Below are 19,026 nucleotides of genomic sequence, written 5' to 3' on the forward strand. Positions count from 1 at the left end.
TTAAAGCCTTTTCTCGGATGCAAAAACAAAAAAAAAGGTATTTCAAATGACTTTACGGATAAAATAAAACTAAGGCAAACATTAAAATAAATAATTATACAAAACCACTAAGGTGTACTAAATTGAACTAAACTTACAGAACTAAAAGTTTCCAAATCTACAGCTCAGGCATAACATATAAGCCTTTACTGACAATTTCTGTCGTTTTCTCTTGATGGTTTCTTTATCTTTTGGCTCACTGACATTTTTATCGCTCCCTTCCATTTTGCAGCCCGCAACAGAATGCTCCATCAAATCAATACACAGCTAACTGTTTGCGTCTGTTTTATTGCTGAACACCAATGCAGCATGTCAGGAGTGTGCAAAGGACTGACATAAAACGGATATTATCCATTTACACATGACTTGTCTGAATGTAATGTTTCAAAATATTAGCACAGAAATTACAGAGTATACGGAGCCAGTTTGGTGACATTGGGGGCATATTTTGTGTGTGGGGGGGATAAATGTTTTTTTTTTTTTTTTTTTTTTGTATTAAATTTACAAATTTACAGTCACAAACGAAATGTAAATTTGTCTGTGGTTTACAAGAGGGCAAATGCTATGAGGTTATTAAATCATGACCACAACGTAGTATCTCATTCCAATGTTTTAGTAGGCCATGGCCACGGAATCTTTTTTCCCCTAATTTCACCAGAGAGGCTCCGTAAGATTGTGCGTTTCTCTCATGAACCTGGTTTTCTTTTTCAAAGCAGTATGTCCAGCATGGTGTCTAATCAGCAACGAGCGTGAAAGAAAAATAAAAGCACGACGTGTGCTCGACTCCTCGGGAATCGATTCATCTTGCCTGCCTGTTCGATTCGCTCCTGCGCTTGTGACTGTCTGACTCCCACAATCCTTTTCGGCGCTCAAATAGTTGCCAGTCATTGTGTCCGCGCTCGCGGCCCTGGTGTCTGAGCGGATTTAGAGTGTTTAAAAAGACTTGTGTATTGCGGTTTATAACGCGGCAGAGTAAGGATGAAAGAAACGACGAAAAGACGCGAGAAGGCGAAGGAGAGTAAAGCGGAGAAGCAGAAGGAGAGCCCGCAGCAGGGCGCCGAGGCGCAGGATGTGGAGATGCCGGAGGAGGAAAGCGCTGCCGCGGCCAGGCCGGCCAAAGAGCAGGATTCCATCACCCTGGAAGGTTTTAATCACACACGCTCCTTCTGTTACACACATCACCGTTCACCAGGGCAGAGTCAAGTAAATGACTTTATTCTCAGAACGTGATTTTTGAACAATACGTTAGCTTAGCTTGAGTTAGCTTATCACAGCTAGCTAGTGGCTTTGAATGAGCTGGTCATGCTAACGTCTACGATGGTTAACCTGAACTGCTCGTTTGTTTTTATTTTTATTATAATCATGTATTGGAAAAAAGGATGCACGCATCGTCTTGGTGACGTCACGCCCTATCGTAAACATTAAACAACTAGAAGCAGTAAGAACCGGACGATTCGATATAAACACTGTCACACCGCGGCATGTCACGTGACCCGGTATACTACTCCTGTAAGATTACTGCTAAATCTCTATCAGCAGTGCTGTAGTTGTTTATATATATATATATATAAAACCACAACTCTGTGTGCAAAACTATATATTTACATAGGGATATAAAAGCAAATCGCATATTTATCACTTATTGTTGCAGTGACTTCTAAATTGTTGTTGTTTATATCTAAGAATGAACTGGGAGTGAATGAATATCCCAGGTAATAACATGGTCGACTTGTCGTATCAATTTGTTTTATTTTACTTTTTATTAAAGTCAACCACTATAAATTACCTAATAAGATATTATCACAATACCTTGGTGGCGATTCGATCTGTGTTGCAATTCTTTAAGTATCACGAATTTACAAATATCCCAGTTTGATATTTTTTCATATTTTGTCATGATTCTAAACAATATCGCTCCGTTCAGTGTGCTTCCTGTCAAAGTGGGAATTGTTTAAAGCACCATTTGAAGGACCATAGAGGAAACACCTCAAATGCAAAAGAATAAACATTTCAAATTTATAAAAAAAAAGAAAAGAAAGCAGATTTTGGCTTCAGTGTGGCGAAGCATGGTAGCCAGCGGAATGGGCCGTATTGCCTCCAGCACAAAAGTGATCTCCTACATACAACGAACAGCAAACACATAGGATGTTTAATGCAATATTTATATTTATTTGGTATTTCTATTAAGTTCTCATTTCAGAGGACCAGTCTACTATTGCTCCTCTCGATCTACCCATAGGTGAAGAATAAGACCAAGTAAAAACATTAAGAACTAAACACACTTAGGTGAACAAACATGGCACTGTTAGTCAGAGCACATAGAGAAACTGTGTTTCTCTGCAGAGCATGCACGACCGTCAGTATGAACTTCTTAAATACGATTAATTTTGGATTTAAGTCATTTTTTATTATTTTCTTTTACTTCATTACGATTTAAATTTGCATGTGCCTGAACCTGAAGTGTTTACACTAAACTGGACATTTAGTTTAATAATTTGTGAATTTATACAAAGTGTGAAAATAAAAATAAATCACATGAAGGACCTCCAAGTACAAGACCTCTGTAGTGATATGTGAACATGATGTTCTGAGCTCTAGCCTTAGTGATGTGCTGCCTGTTTATTTAGCCTAGTTTGCTTGCACGCAGAGTTTGAAAACACCTTTCAAATATATTATATATTTGTGACAATTTTCGTACTAATTCTTTTTTTACATTCTAAAAAATATATAAAATTAACAATATATTAAAAATTGAAGGTAGACGTAAATATAATTAAACACAACAAATTTAAATGATGCCTAACCCAACTACAATAAGTAATAAAAGTATTGCAAGTTCTAGATAATTGGTATTCTTTGTATGCTACAAACCAGCTTTAAATTTCAGCAATTTTTTGCAGATATATGACCATATTTGCCTCATCTGGCAAAAGGATAAGGCAAAACCGAGGAAAAATATTTCCAGGATCAGGCATTTAAATGCCACCAAAGTGAGGCATTGAAATCTGTGTTCTAATTTGGTTCTAGACAGTTATATAGGTCTTTAAATTAATGTTCAGTTCCTCTCTAATTTGTTAGCAAATGCATCCTTTACCATGTGTCTCTCTCTCGATGCTGTTTCTTCCTTAAGTCACTCGCACGTGTTTGAAGTTTGCGTGATTGATGTCTCCGATTCTCCTGCAGATATTAAGGAGCATGTGAAGCAGATTGAGAAGGCCGTGTCGGGTAAGGAGCCACGCTTTGTCCTGAGAGCGCTGAGAGCTCTTCCGTCCACTAGCCGCAGACTCAACCCCAATGTCCTCCACAAGGCAATCTCCGGCTTTTACACCTCCAATGCTGCAGGAAAGGAGTTTCTGCTCGGCTTCCTCGAGGAGGTATCACTCATACATCTCACACACACACAACTGATACAGTATGTTCAGGTGTTCAGTAGTGCAAAGTGATTGTAAACACAGATCTGCTCTTAGATCATCACTGTAGGATGTGTGTGTAAATGTGTTTGTTTAATCTGAGTGTGTATCCCCAGCCCATGGACACAGAGGGAGATGTTCAGTTTAGGCCTCGTACTGGTAAAGCAGCAGCAGCTCCTCTCATCCCTGAAGTGGAGGCGTATCTCCAGCTCCTGCTGCTCGTCTACCTAATCAACAAAGAGCGCTACACTGAGGTAAAGGAGGAGGGCTGTGTGTGAATGAGCACAAATAGGTTTTTAGTTATGTGTAATAAAAACCAATCAACCTTACTAAGGACTAAATATGTTTGCTAATTCTAATTTATTGTATAAGACACCTAACTGGCTTTAATTTTGACATGCTAACATGCTGACAGGCTGCACGTTGCTACACCTGTCTTTTCCAAAGACTGTATGTGTTCTAATAAAACCAGGATTTCTGTACTTCTCTCTGTCGTTCTTTAAAACACATGGTAATGTTAAGTTTTCACATCACACACATAAAATGTGAGGTTTGTGAGGAGATATTCATCTGAGATTATAAGATGGAGAAGTCACGCGAATATCTGTGGTTAGCAGCACCACACTATAGCTTCATTCTGACAGTATTACACACCGAATGTAACGGCCAATTCTCCGATGTATACACAGTAACTATAGAGTGTAGCAGAGATCACATCCTGTGCCACTTACTCCTGAGGAATATATGCTCAGAGAAAGTTAATCAGAGTGACATAGTAGCAAAACCATTTCTCCAGTACACACGTTCAGCTCTAGTCCACCACAACCAAAAGAAAATGGCACTTATGGTAGTATTAAATATTGCAATGTAGCTAAATTAATAACGTTCTCACCTGAATATTGGATGTGTTTAATTTAAATTTCTCTTCTTCTCTCCTACTTTCTCTCTCTGTGTGTTTTAGGCTCAAAAGGTGTCAGATGACCTCCTGCAGAAGATCAGCTCTCAGAACCGCAGGGCTTTGGACCTAGTGGCAGCAAAGTGTTATTATTATTACTGTAGAGTGTACGAGTTCCTCAACCAGCTGGACATAGTGCGCAGGTAATACACGCATATACACACACACACACACACACACACACACACACACCAAACATGACTGAGCAAAACAGGTCACATTGGCAAAGAAATAGCACAGATGCACATGGTCAAGTCAACTTTATTGTCAATTCTGCTACATGTACAGTGCATACGTATAGAGAATCAAAATTACGTTTCTTTCATCCTTGATACAAAGAACACTGAAGGGGGGAAAAAACCCTTAAATAACACAAACTTTGAAAAACAACAGAGGTGAGGTAATTGAGTCACTGTCCTGCAAAAAGGGACAGTTAACAACACAGAATGCAGATATGGAGAGAAACGGAACAGTAAGAATAGTGCAAGTGTACTTATTTTAGTTGATTAAAGTAACAAGTGACATTATAATAAGCAATATAAACCAGTAAAAAAAATGGGGTATAAATACAGTATGAAGAAGGTATTTGGTGGGTAGGGCCACGGGCGATGTTGAGAGCTTTTCGTGTGAGGCGGGTGTTGTAAATGTCCGGGAAGGAGGGGAGAGGGACACCAACGATGTTCTCAGCTGCTCTCGCATTGCAGGCGCCGAACCACACAGTGATGCAGCTGGTCAGGATGCTCTCAATGGTGCCTCTGTAGAAGGTGCGCATGATGGGTGACGGGGCTCCAGTTCTTCTCAGCTTTGGAAGAAAGTAGAGACTCTGTAGTTCTTATTGTTGTTCTCGGTTTTTCTAGGACCAAAAAAATTTTATGCTTGTTTTGAGAGTTTGACATTTTTGCGACATCATTTCCATTTTCTGGTTGTGGTAAAATTTGCACCTTATAAAAGTAATGATGCCTTTTTGTTCTACCTGACATACCCAAAAACCCAATTACACATTGTGTTTGGGCCCCTAACCAAGGCCCTTAACCCTGTTTGCTCTAGGGGCACTGTATTATGGCTGACTCTGCGCTTTAACCCCAGTAACGCTGGGATATGTAAAGAAAGAATTTCATTGCGTAGTAATGTACAAGTGACAAACAAAAGCTTAAATATATTTTTCAATTGAGAATTGAATAAAACTTTAAGTATTTTATGGTTTAAAATTGTTGAATGAGTTAAATACACCAAAGCCTTTGCAGGAAAAGCAAACTGCTTCCATCTTCTGCATATTTTTCCTCCTCGACACTACCTGTTCTTTTTGAGTTTATAAACGGTGGTTGCATTACCGCCACCTAGTGGACTAAAGTGTCGAACAAAATCGGTAGGAGAACAGCTCACCACTTTGTCCTATTCTGTTAGTTCATTAACTCTGAAACAGTCCTGCTGCATTAGAGGAGAAATTAATTTTGTGTGTGTGTGTATATATATATATATATATATATATATATATATATATATATATATTTAAAAAAAAATTCGGTCAGGTTTAGCCACATTTTGTTATATGTGCAGTATGTTTAAATATCAGCCGTTGTGGGCCTCCGAGTGGCGCAGTGGTAAAGTGCTCGCCCGATCATCAGGGGATGGCGTCTGTGAGCTAGCGGCTAGCGCTTTCCTCCGAGTGTGTTACTCCACCCCTAACGGTGCGTGAGCAAGTTCGAAAAGATGCGGTTGGCTGCGTCACGCCGTTTAGAGGAAACACGTGATAGTCTTCAGCCCTCCCGGCTGAATGGTAGTAGTAGCCTTAATAAGGGAGCCCCTTAGTGACAGGGAGGAATTGGCCACGACTAAATTAGGGAGAAAATAAATAAATAAATATTAGCCGTTGGTGTGGGCTCCACCTGTGTGTACAGACTAATTTCAAGTTTAATATGATTGTATTTCTCCAGCTTCCTGCACACACGTCTGAGGACAGCCACGTTACGTCACGACTCGGATGGTCAGGCCACACTGCTGAACCTGCTGCTGAGGAACTACCTGCACTACAACTTATACGACCAGGCCGAGAAGCTCGTCTCTAAATCTGTTTTTCCTGAACTTGCTAACAACAACGAGTGGGCTCGCTACCTCTACTACACCGGTAATCACTTCCTGAACTCCTGCTACACTGCAGTTCCCTTCGCGTCTCTCTGCTACACCACTTATCAGTTCCTGTGTGTGTGTTTTTGTTTTAGGACGGATTAAGGCCATCCAGTTGGAGTACTCTGAAGCCAGGAGAACTCTGACTAACGCACTGCGTAAAGCACCACAGCACACCGCCGTCGGCTTCAAACAGACCGTGAGTGTGTCTCAACTTTTGCAGCAGATGCTTACCTGTACACCATTATACACTCTAACGCCAAAAATATGTGCACCCCTTACCATCACACCCATATGTACTCCATCCTCAAATTGTTAGAAGCACAGTTGTGCAGGTGCAGAAACGTCTTTGGGCTGTAGTGTCACAGTTCACTGGAACTTGGAGGAACTAACCGAACCGTTATCCAGCATAATGAGATCCACAAAGCCAGCCTCATAAAGGCACGGTGTGTTTCGTGTTTGTTGGAGTGAAAGAACTCGAGTATCCTGCGTGAACTCATCCCCACTGAAGCATTACTTGTGGGCTGAACTGGAACTTCACCATCCCAACATCTAGTGTACAGCCTTTACAGAAGAGTGGAGCATGCCAGAGCAGCAAAGAGGATATATGGGTCTGATGGTCAGGATGTTAGACTGTTACTTATTTGCATATTCTGGGATAACTCTGTCTTTCTCTCTCAGGTCCATAAGTTGTTGATAGTGGTGGAGTTGTTGCTTGGAGAGATTCCTGACAGACTGCAGTTTCGCCAGCCATCTCTCAAACGCTCTCTCATGCCCTACTTCCTCCTCACTCAGGGTAACTTTCTTCCTTTTTTTTTTTTCCCTTTCTCTTCCAGTTTCTTATTATGTAATAAAATACAGATGTATTTTTTTTCCTAATAAGTATGTGTGTGTGTGTGTGTGTGTGTGTGTGGTTACAGCGGTGAGGACTGGAAACTTGGCCAAATTTAATCAGGTCCTAGATCAGTTTGGAGAGAAGTTTCAGACTGACGGGACGTACACGCTCATCATCCGCCTGAGACACAACGTGATAAAAACCGGTAAGACAGACACCGATTTACAACTTTAGCACCTTAACCTTATGGATTTCATTATGTCTTCCTCTCTTTCTCTGATTATCTCCCTGTCCTACATCTGTTCATCTGCAAGTCATTTTCTTACAAAGTATATCACACCATAGCGTTTTACACAGAGAAATACAAGATAAAGGCACATTATCATGTAGAAATGAGAAATACTTTTAACAATTGCTGTGTACATTTAAACCATTTAGGTGTGACAAAAAAATTAAATTATTCATATTCTTTATATAAAAAAATATAGTTTAGAATGTTAAACACAAACATTGTGTTTAAAAATTCAGAAATAAAACGGCAAATAACATGGCTTTATATGTACTGAGTTTAATCATAAAATTAAATCAATAATTCTGTGTCTGTGTAGGTGTGAGGATGATCAGCTTATCGTATTCACGGATCTCTCTGGCTGATATCGCTCAGAAACTACAGCTCGACAGTCCTGAAGATGCAGAGTTCATTGTGGCAAAGGTCTCACGCACACACACACGCGCACACACACGCAGATGGGTGGACAGGCACGCATGCGCAGGCATAAATAAATCCATGTGTATATAATTATGGTCTTGAGCGGATGGTTGTGGTATAATCAAGTGTTGTTTACTTGCGTGTCTGTGCAGGCGATCCGTGATGGCGTGATTGAGGCGAGTATAAACCATGAGAAGGGTTACGTCCAGTCCAAAGAGACGATGGATATCTACGGCACCAGGGAGCCTCAGCTTGCCTTTCACCAGCGAATCTCCTTCTGCCTGGACATCCACAACATGTCTGTCAAGGTAGGACACCTAGTGGTAGGAAATGGTTAGTAGTAGATTCATTCCAGGCTGATTCATTTCACTTAGGGTGTTTACTTCCGCCCACAGGCTATGAGATTCCCTCCTAAGGCCTACAACAAGGACCTGGAGTCGGCAGAGGTACTGTAACACTATACTTATTAAAACTTCCTGTTATTAGCCGTTGCTGTAGAAACAATACCATAATATAAACCCACACTGTCAGAGCTGCAGAGGAATAATAAACACCTTCTCACCAACCAGATCTGATTAAAAGTGTGTGTGTGTGTGTGTGTGTGTGTGTGTGTGTTTGGGGTTTTTTACAGGAACGCAGAGAGCGGGAGCAACAGGATCTGGAGTTTGCTAAAGAAATGGCCGAGGATGATGATGACAGTTTCCCATAAATTCAAACCTGAAACCTGCTTCTATTCTTCTTATTTTTTTCTTTTTTTATCCTAAAATCTATTACACTCTGTTTGTTTGGCGTGTAGTAACCGCCGGGTCCTGTAGTACACCACGTTTGTGCCTGGATTTAAAGGAAAGAAAAGTCTCCAACACATCCAGCATATTTATAATAATTAAATCAGACGTTTATTCAGTGAGAGCTCTGACCTCCTAATTCATACACACTGGTGTGTGTGTGTGTGTGTGTGTGTGTGTGTGTGTGTGTGTGTTTGTTTATATCAGTCTGTTTGTGAGCTGGTTTATTAGTGAGTTTGTACCAGTGTTCAGGTTATAACCACATTAAGAGAAGAAACGCATGGCATTACCTCATAGAATCGCAAGTTTAATAGAGGTTATGAAGATAAAACGGTCACAGCTAGTTGTCTTAGACCTTTAAATAAACGACCTTCATTATATCAGCATGAAAAATCCGTAAAATCTTATGTAATAAATAATTACGGGCTTTTACATTGTTAATGTGAAAGGAATAGGAGTGTTATAAATATTATAGTTTAATCAACTTACATTTAACACGACAACCCACCATTTAAGACAAAATTAAGTGCATGATTTGTCCTTGTTTGGTTTGAAATAGAGAGAATATTGACAGATTCAAAACTACTTCGAAATTCTCCTGTATAAATATATTCTGTATTCATTTAAGAAATTTAATTTTTTTTCAGTTTGCTAAATTATCTGTTCACAGACTTTTGGGAGTCCCTGTACTATTGTTATAAAATCAACCTTTAAATACCTTTAGTTAGTAGATAGTTAATAAATACCTATAATATTATATAACAATAAATCAATTGTGAAGTAACAGTGACTCGTCCTTATCTTTTCCCGTAATATCATCTACTAGTTAATGTTTCATGAAGAGCCGTGAACTTGATAAAGATACTGTTACATTTGTAATCTCTAATAAACTCCGGCGGTTTTCTCGTCATTTATTGGTTATTAATCAGACAAACATGGAGTTAACAGATCGGGTTGTTAAATAAATAAACCTTTCCCCTTAGCTCACTCTGATTTTATAATGTGCTGATTTATCAAAACTTAGAGATCTGGGTCAGGATGATGCAACGTGTCATTTCTCTGCAGAGTGGATCAGAGCTTAATGTGGTGATTCAGTTTATAAATAAAGTTGCTTTTCTACAAAGAACATGTTGTTTTCTGTTTAAAGAAAAGTTGGGGTGAATTGTGAGTTTGCAAATACATGAACACGTCACGGAAATTAGAAGTCACTTTTATTGACTAGTGTCTGTTTAGTGCAAGAACCACATCAGTAATATTAACTAGCAAAGTTAAGGTTACGTTAAGTAATAAGATAAAAAAAAATCACCTAACCTGACTCTCAAATAATATTATAATAATATAAGAAACATTTACAAAAATGTATACAAAAGATTGAATAACAATGAAACAGTAAGTCTGTGCTAAACTTTATTTATTTATTATATAGTTGGAAGTAGTGCATATAAGGTGTATATACAAGGGTTGGACATTGAAACTGAACACTGGCCAGTTTAGTGTTGGAGGTTTCATGGCTAAATTTGACCAGCTTGGTGGCCAATCTTCACTGATTGCACATTCCACCAGTAAGAGCAGAGTGTGAAAGTTTAATTAGCAGAGTAATAGCACAGTTTTGTTTAAAATAGTGCAATGCACATTGTGGGTGACGTATCAGAGTTCAAAACTATTGCTATTGTATTGGTACTAGTGCTAGATGGGCGCGTCACTGCCAAGGACTACCGAACCATTCTGGAGAACCATGTGCACCCAATGGTTCAAAGGTGTTCTGAGGGTGGTGCCATGTATCAGGAAGATAATGCACCAATACACACAGCATGACTGGTGACAGAGTGGTTTGATAAACATGAAAGTGAAGTTGAACATCTCCCATGGCCTGCACTGTCGCCAGATCTAAATATTATTGAGCCACTTTGGGGTGTTTTGGAGGAGTGAGTCCGGAAACGTTTTCCTCCACCAGCATCACGTAGTGACCTGACCACTGTTCTGCAAGAAGAATGGCACAAAGGAAAAAAAAAGAAAGAAAGAAATAAACGCAATAAAATGAACAGAAATGTAATGGTCATGCAGCTTTCTATTTCATGTAATTATAGTTTTCTTAAAATGAGAAATCCCCCAACACTCCAAACCCCGTCCCCTTGTCCTGCCACTGGGACTTAAACTGCCTTGTAACCTTACATCACATCACATTACTCCCCTGTATAGAGATCAGTGTGGGACAGTTCTCCTTTCTCAGCTTTTTCTTTTTCTTTTTTTTTTACAGACATGTAGTTTCATGTTAACATGATCTAACACAATCTTATGCGTTTCTGCAAAACGATGCACTTAACACCTTTGATGTGGTTCTTATATATCTAAAATGTGGTACTGATTAATCGTTTTTGATTGGGGATGCACAGAACCTGCTGTTTGATGCTTTTTCTAATGAAAAAGTAAAAAAAAAAAAAAGTAAAGCTCTGAGTAACAGATTTTAAAAACAGCATTAACACAAAGTATTGTATGTATTAATATAATATCTCAAACAGATACCAGGAAAAGTGTTTCACAGTGCATAGTTTGAAATACTTGAATTTTTTCTTTTTGTTATTTAATATAAAAAGTGAAAATTATTCCAGAGTCACTGCATGTAAAGTGAAATATTTAAATCCTTTTTTAAATTATTTTTTTATTTTTATTTTGATGATTATGGTTTACAGGTGGGAAAAAAACACCAACTGATATCTTACAGTATTAGAATATTTTAAGATCAATTAAATTAATTGATGCACTTAATATAACAAATTTCTGCAACAGTGTGGCATGGCATTGAGCTGATCAGTCTGTGGCTCTGCTGAGGTAGTATTGAAGACCGGGTTGCTTTGATAGCCTTCAGCTTGTCTGTATTGTTGGTTTTATGTTTCTCCTTTTCCTCTTGACAGTAGCCAATAGATTCTCTACAGGGTTCTCTAAAGCTTGTCAGCAGACAAAAGCATGAAATGTGCTAAAATCTCCTGGTAGAAGCTGTGTTGACTTCGGACTTGATAAAACTTGATAACAACACAAAAGATGACATGACACCCCAATTCACCAACTGTTTAAACTTCACACTGGCCTTCAAGCAGCTTGGATTCTGTGCCTTTCCACAATTCATCTAGACTCTGGGATAGTGTTCATTTTGTCAGCTATCTCTCATTTTAGTCTTAGTCACGGGATAAATGTCAATCCTATCCTAAATATAATAGAGTATAATAGAGTAACTATTTTAGTCTAGTTTTAGTTGATGAAAACATAACTTTTTAGCAATAAGATTATTATTAATGTAATAAACTTTAATGTAAGAATGATGAATGTAAAGAATATGATTGATATAGGCTACATATGTTTGTTTGTTTGAAAAAAAATTATGAATTAACCCTACAGTCAATCTAGCCTAGCCAAAACCATTTTAAAGTTTTTTTTATTTTTTTTTACAAAATAATTATATTTAAGCTTATCATTTAAAATATATCCTTTCATCTGATGTTTTTACCTAACCATCACAACTACTGCTGCATGTCCATATTTCTTTTTGTCCCACTGTTGTTAGGATATTTCCTATGGGTTTTAATCATTTGCTAACCTATTACCTTAATGTGTTTGGCAAAGTTTTAACTATAAAATTAAATAAAATACATCACAGCATAATTATGTTACCGAAATTAACACAAGAGTCTGGGACATTGCTTTCCAAATGAAATGCAAAATTTCTAATCTTTTATACAGTAAAATACTTGAGTTTGATTTTCATAAATGTACAGTTAGCTTAGCCTGATTATCCATTAAAGCCCACGTGCATGTCTTATAGGCTTCGTCTATTAATGGTCGTCTTGTTCATTTTGTAACTTCCTTATTATACATACTGTATTTTTTTATGATTTTTTTAAATGACAAAATGAAATAAAATAATTTTATTAGAATACAGGAACATTATATACAGAATTAAACACAATAATAATTATTATTTTCATTATTACTATTATTGTTGTTGTTTTTGTTATTGACTTGTATAAGTTTTATTTAAGGTTATATTATAAGATATAATATAATATAATATAATATAATATAATATAATATAATATAATATAATATAATATAATATAAATATATATATTATAGATTATATTAAATCTGTAATAATTCCTAAAGAAATAGAAGGAAATAGATTGGATTACAGGGATGTGAGGTGTGTGTAAATAAGCTGCTGTGTCACTGAGTCTGCTTATGTAGTTGAAAGGGGAAATAGAAGATTAAGCAAGAGTAAAAATATGTGACGTCTTGCTCTAACACCTCACAGGCTTAATAACTTGTGTTAGCATTGACTAAAGGAAGTGACTGACGTCAGATTTTTTCCCCCGGGTCTTCCTTCAGTTATGAAATCCAGGGCGTTTGAAGTGGCTAAAAGGACAAAAGCATTCATGGATTGCGTGTATTGACACGTAAAGAAAAAATCAATAGGATTAAACAAACTTAAACAGATACAGGAACAAAAGTCTGGTCTGAGAGCATGAGTAACAGGAAAACACCTCAACGCAAAGGTGTGATGACTCATTCATTTCCCTTAATTCAAAGATAATTTCCTTGTTTGGGGGGCGGGGCTTATCCAGGATGTGACGCCAGGCCACCGTAGTGTAACACACACACACAAACACACACATAATAGGTAAATAGTTAGCATTTTATAATAGTTGTTCATGTAAGTGATCCAAAAGCATAAGCTTTTACAAAGTGTAAGTATAAATGGGTTTATTTCAGAGGCGAGACAAACACACCAGTCAGGTTTGCAGAATGTGTGATAATAAATGCACCTGTCTGTCATATAAAGGAGAACTCTTAATACTAATGAGCCTCTCTGAACCCTATATTGACCTGAGGATCGATTGACCTAGGCATAAGGTATATTAAGTCAGGTTCCTGAGACTGTTCCTGCAGAACGAGAGGGTAAGCACACCTGTTAGACCAGGTAGTCACAGTGTCCAGATGGATGTGCTTGTAAGATGTAAAGGAAATACAAACGTGCATCACACAATATAAAAAAACCATAATTTTTTAAAGCTTTTTTATGTTTAGTTCAAAACTTTTTGAATCCTATCGTGTTCCTGTTTAAATCTTCTTACGTTTTTGGTTACATCTAAACTGTCCCAGGAAGGTTTTGCTTAGTCTTAAAAAGTCCTAGACTAGTCGTAACAGTCTTGAATTCGTCCAAACGGGTTTTAGATAAATATTAAGGGTTAGTCTAAATGACATTTTATTAGTCTTAGACTCCTGGAATAACCTGAAAGAGGTTTAGCTTAGTCTATAGTTTCTGAGAAGTTGAAGTTCTGAGAAGTTGAAGCCTCACTGATGTTGACGATTTAAAACTTTTGAAGTTTGTGGTTAGTTTTAAAAAGTTGATTCAAAACAGAAGGGTATGGATTCTTTTAAGATGTTGTGGTTTGGAATTAAACTAACATCAAAAACATTTTTATTTTACTGCCAATTTAGACTCACTTATTTACCTACTCACATGTTTTTGGACTAGAGAACCTGTAATGAAACCAGCGCTGGCCCTGAAATAAGTATGGAACCTGGGACTGGAGCTGATGATAATTATTCAAAATTATTTAAAATATAAACAAATTTTAGACCAATAAAACTAAGCAACAGTGTTAAACCTGATAATGCATGACATAGTAAGAGAGAGTGAGTGAGAGAGAGAGAGAGTGTGTGTGTGTGTGTGTGTGTGTGTGTGTGTGTGTGTGTGTGTGTGTGTGTGTGTGTGTGTGTGTGAGCGAGCATCCTGTCCTGAAACACTCATAAACACACTACTCTCAAAAAGAGTCATCATGTTTGGCAACATTCACAAATTTCCCTGCTTTCTTCAGCAGAGCACCAGAAGAGATTAAATACTGCCACGATCTCCTGCACCAGCACACTCACACTCTCTGGATCTTCTCCACACTCTCTGGATCTTCTCCACACTCTCTGAATCTTCTCCACACTCTCTGGATCTTGCCAACACTCCTTGCATTACATCTACGGCCAGCAACTGCAAACATCATGACTCCTCTTCTCGGTAAGTGTTTAATGTTTAACCTTCTAATCATCTGCTCCAAATTCCTCCCTGTCCAGAGAGCGTCCTATCTTTCTCCTGTCGGTCTCTGGTTTCTCTCACTTCTGCGTTTGGAGACTTCAGTGCTGGCTTAGACTTTTTGGATTTCTGTTGCTTCTCAGGAGCATCAGGTGATACTTTGGCTTTGAGAAATTTACAGTGGGTGTAAAGAGGTTTTAAGTTCGGCTGAAGGTTTATGAATTAGTTGATGATTTGTTTTGTTTCAGCTAGGATTATTCAAAAAATCCTGATGTCAAGTTTTTGAAGAGTAGCTCTATTAGTCCTGATGATTTTTCATTGAATTTAACAGATTTTTTAAAAGCTTTATATTAGTCTTGATAATTATTAGAATCTTTAGAAGTAGATTTTTTTTTTTTCTCCTGAAAACCAATCATGCAATGGAAAAAAATCTTACCATGTGGGCAGATGTTAAGTAAAGGAACATTACTAACTAACAAATGTAAGACTGGGAAGTCTATTTCTACGCATATTTATTTATATCCTGCATGAACATGTTTTATCCAGTTCTCAGAACTAAAATTAAAATGTTGTTTCTAGAACTAAAACTTGAAATAAGCGAACGTATCCTCCAATAGAATAATGGAACTTGGATTCAGTTGAAATATTTCGGACTGGTGTTTAGTTTCTCTGAAAACAATTTGTGAGAAATGTTAATTGCATTTGTGCTAAATTCACAACACTTGTATTCATATCATACCGCAAATCTGTTCTCTTGGTCCTTTCAGCTCATTCCTAAAAAATTCACATGAGTATACAAGTCATGCAGTGGGTCAGTAATAAATATTCGTGGTTAGAACTTGAAGCTTCTCTGAGGAAATTTATCTGCATCCTCTGGAGGTTTGAGGCGAGACTGGGACCGGGGATACAGATCATTAGTCCTGAAGAGTTTCTCATGATCCTGAGGATTTACAGTTTAGATTCATTTTGCCAGATCTTCTGTCTCTCTTAAGTGCTTCTCATGTGTACTCTCCTCCTAATGTAAAATGGGTTGCATGATGGTGAATGTACTGGAGAAGTAATATTAAGTTGTGTTTATGTCCCTCAGCTCTGCTCCTGCACTGCTCCTTCGTGCTCGTCTCCTTTTCCTCACCGATTAAACCACCAAGCTCACAAAACAGCAACTTTAAGTCGAACGTGCAGGACGCCCAGAGTTTAGCCAATAAGATGTTAAAGAATATTCCTGCAGTACACAAATCATGTGTACGAAAGGTAAATACAGTTAAATGTTTTTTCCCGTTTTATTGTTAATAACGTTTTATATTTGTAGTGTTATTTGTATAGTTGTATGTATAATAATATGATCAAGGAACAAATAAAAAAAAAAAACTGAAATAGAGTGTGTGTGTGTGATTTTTATGTAACATTTCTTGCTAATATCTTTCAGACCTTCACAAATGACCCCAGCAGTCTGGAATACATCAGGACGACACTAGCGATTCCTTCTGCACCCAAACTCGCTCCCATCTCAGAAACACACACTCTGGTGAGATACATGTTTAGATATTAGTCTTAGATTAATGATAATGAGATTTGGGTCGTCGGACAGAATTGGACTTTTAGTCCCGGGGCATTTTCAGGTTTAGGTCAAAACAGTTTGGATCATGTTTTTGGTTACATCTAAACTGTCCTAAGAAGATTTTACTTAGTCTTAAAGAGTCCTTGAGTAGTCATAAGACATTTTAGATGAATATTAAGAGTTAGTCTAAATGACATTTGATTAGTCTTAGACTCCTGGAATAATCTGAAAGAGGTTTAGCTTAGTCTGGAAGAGTCTTGCATTAGTTCTATGGAGGTTTTAGTTAGACATGAGAAGTTTAAACCTAAGTGGAAAGTTTTGAGACTTTTGGAAGTTTCTGGTTAGTTTTAAGAAGTGATGAATAACAGAAGGGTGTAGTTTCTTTTAAGGTGTTGTGGTTTAGTCCTGAGGGGTGTGGGTTACCTGCAAGGTGTTGGGGTTTAGTCCTGAACTGTTATAACCCAGCATGTCTCCTGGTGCAGGAGATGAATTTGGGCCGCATGTCCGACGGTTTGCAGCTCCATCAGCGTCTATTGCAGGGAGTGAAGGAAAAAGTGGATTGTTCTGGAGACCTAACACCGTTACTGGCTGAAATCAGTGAGCTGAACACACACATCAAAAAGGTGGGTTTTATTCAGTGGTGTTACTGGCCTCCTACATGTGAAGAGCTTCATTTTATGATGGGTTGTGACCTTGTTGGTGTTGTTCTTGTTGTTGTGTTCAGGTGCAGGTGTTGGCTGGTGTTTCTGCTTCCACGCCTTCACCCAGCTCCGTCTCTGTCCTGTCTGATCTCAGTAAAGATGATTATAAGTTGAATGTCGGTGTTCACCTGCTGCTGGAGCAGCTGCGTGTCTTCGCTCAGGATACAGTACGCACCTTACGAGAGATTCAACATTCAAACTTGCACTTTTAACGCACAAAAAAACAACTTGTCTAGTCTTTACATAAAGTGCTATTTATTTATTTATTTTGTGGAAATTTATATTTGTATATTTATTTTTGTACTGCAAACTTGAATTGATGCACTGGCTGGCACTATACTGTATAAGTGGAAACATTGTTATTCGTAAATATTTGCGGGAGTGGGGCTGAGTGGGGCATAGCAGGGCATTTGGGTACATTTTGTCAATATTTTTTACATTTTTTGCATTATATTTATAGAAAGATACAGTATAGTAAATAAGTGAAAATCTATTTGTTTTTTATTGTATGTTAATTATTTATTTTAAATATTTATTTATATATTCCTTCATTTATTGTAATTGATTCAGCAGCAGATGTGTTGATGTACAAAATAAAACATTAACTTAACGTTCTACAGTACATTAAGAATTTAACTTATTGTATTTTACACATTTATTACAGATGTATGAAGCTTATAGCAAACCTGGAGTTTTATCCAGTCTGTGAAATAAATAATTTCTATGGCAATTAAATAAATAAATAAATGAATAAATAAATAAATAAATAAACTACATGATGCACAGTGCTTTTAATTCATGCCACATGTGAAATAGTAAACTATTTATTATTGTGGTTTATTCTACAAAGCTGTGAGTGTGGAGTAACATAGAATAAATATAATTTAAATTTAATATGAACGAAGCAGGAAAGCATTGCCTGTGTTTCAGTGCGGTTTCTAACACACCTTTATTTACAACCCTTATATCACTCTTCCTCATTCTTGCTTTCTCTCTCTCTCTCTCTCTCTCTCTCTCTCTCTTACACACACATATACACAGTTACTGGTATTATAATTAATTTAAATAGATTGAGAACTTTAAAACAAATCGCAGTTGTTTAACAAGAACCTTAAAAAGATCATTGCATCTTGATTTCGCAGGTGAAGGTTATGTCTTGCAGTGGACTTCCTGCTAGCAATTTAGAAATTTAAACCAAATATAACACCACCTTTTTTAAACAAAACATTAGAAATTGCGAAGATTCGTGTATTCTTTGATTAGAAATTTCCTGGTTATTGGAGACCACCAGTCTACCATTACGGACCATAAGAAGCACACCAAACCTATCAGGAACCAGGAAATCTGTAATAGTTTCCATCATGTAATAAAAAACTGTTCAATGGTTTCTAGTATAAAAAACATTTTCTAGTTGATATTAAACACCTCTAGGAAACCAAAAGTTTTAATACAATTTGACAATCCATTACAAACCATTATACAGATCATGTTCATTTAAATTAGAATCTGGAAAGGCTGTAATTGTTTCCATTTGTTGTTATAACACTAGTTAAATGTGTGTTTAAATTTAGATTGATTTCTGTTTATTCCTTATGAATTATCAGATTTTATTCTAAGCTTGAAGTTCTATTGGGTTATAGTGGAATCTGCTGGAAACCATTATGAGATAAAAAACATTACAGATTTTCTAATATATAATTGTTTGAGATGTATCTATAGTCCATACTGTCAGTTTAATTTAAACAAATAACCAGTAAACCCTAAATAGAATCCATTAAGCCATTCGCAATTACATGATGGAAACCATTACACATTAAAAGTATATATATAT

The 19,026-nt window shown here is 37.2% G+C and overlaps 2 protein-coding genes across 2 annotated transcripts; both read left to right on the forward strand.

Moving 5' to 3' along the window:
* Window positions 1–887: 887 nt before the first annotated feature.
* psmd3 (proteasome 26S subunit, non-ATPase 3) lies at window positions 888–9,983 on the forward strand. The gene is made up of 12 exons (XM_053493427.1): window positions 888–1,183; window positions 3,223–3,413; window positions 3,566–3,703; window positions 4,411–4,547; window positions 6,339–6,529; window positions 6,624–6,727; window positions 7,210–7,324; window positions 7,449–7,568; window positions 7,972–8,075; window positions 8,225–8,380; window positions 8,468–8,518; window positions 8,704–9,983. The coding sequence occupies exons 1-12, from the start codon at window positions 1,018–1,020 to the stop codon at window positions 8,779–8,781; spliced, it is 1,551 nt and encodes a 516-aa protein (XP_053349402.1). The 5' UTR covers window positions 888–1,017; the 3' UTR covers window positions 8,782–9,983.
* Window positions 9,984–14,711: 4,728 nt separating this feature from the next.
* Window positions 14,712–19,000, forward strand: csf3a (colony stimulating factor 3 (granulocyte) a). Its single transcript, XM_053491599.1, has 5 exons — window positions 14,712–14,921; window positions 16,024–16,187; window positions 16,363–16,461; window positions 16,977–17,117; window positions 17,219–19,000. The coding sequence occupies exons 1-5, from the start codon at window positions 14,906–14,908 to the stop codon at window positions 17,405–17,407; spliced, it is 609 nt and encodes a 202-aa protein (XP_053347574.1). The 5' UTR covers window positions 14,712–14,905; the 3' UTR covers window positions 17,408–19,000.
* The last annotated feature ends 26 nt before the right edge of the window (window positions 19,001–19,026 follow it).

This window comes from Clarias gariepinus, chromosome 3, assembly GCF_024256425.1.
Source record: "Clarias gariepinus isolate MV-2021 ecotype Netherlands chromosome 3, CGAR_prim_01v2, whole genome shotgun sequence".
NCBI lineage: Eukaryota > Metazoa > Chordata > Actinopteri > Siluriformes > Clariidae > Clarias > Clarias gariepinus.

Bases quoted from the DNA above. Each gene is read 5' to 3' on its own strand.
- psmd3 (XM_053493427.1), top strand. From the start codon at position 1,018: ATGAAAGAAACGACGAAAAGACGCGAGAAGGCGAAGGAGAGTAAAGCG. The intron at 3,704-4,410 runs GTAAAGGAGGAG...TGTGTGTTTTAG, and splicing joins ACAAAGAGCGCTACACTGAG to GCTCAAAAGGTGTCAGATGA. The intron at 6,728-7,209 runs GTGAGTGTGTCT...TTTCTCTCTCAG, and splicing joins CCGTCGGCTTCAAACAGACC to GTCCATAAGTTGTTGATAGT.
- csf3a (XM_053491599.1), top strand. The intron at 16,188-16,362 runs GTAAATACAGTT...AATATCTTTCAG, and splicing joins ACAAATCATGTGTACGAAAG to ACCTTCACAAATGACCCCAG. The intron at 16,462-16,976 runs GTGAGATACATG...CTCCTGGTGCAG, and splicing joins TCTCAGAAACACACACTCTG to GAGATGAATTTGGGCCGCAT.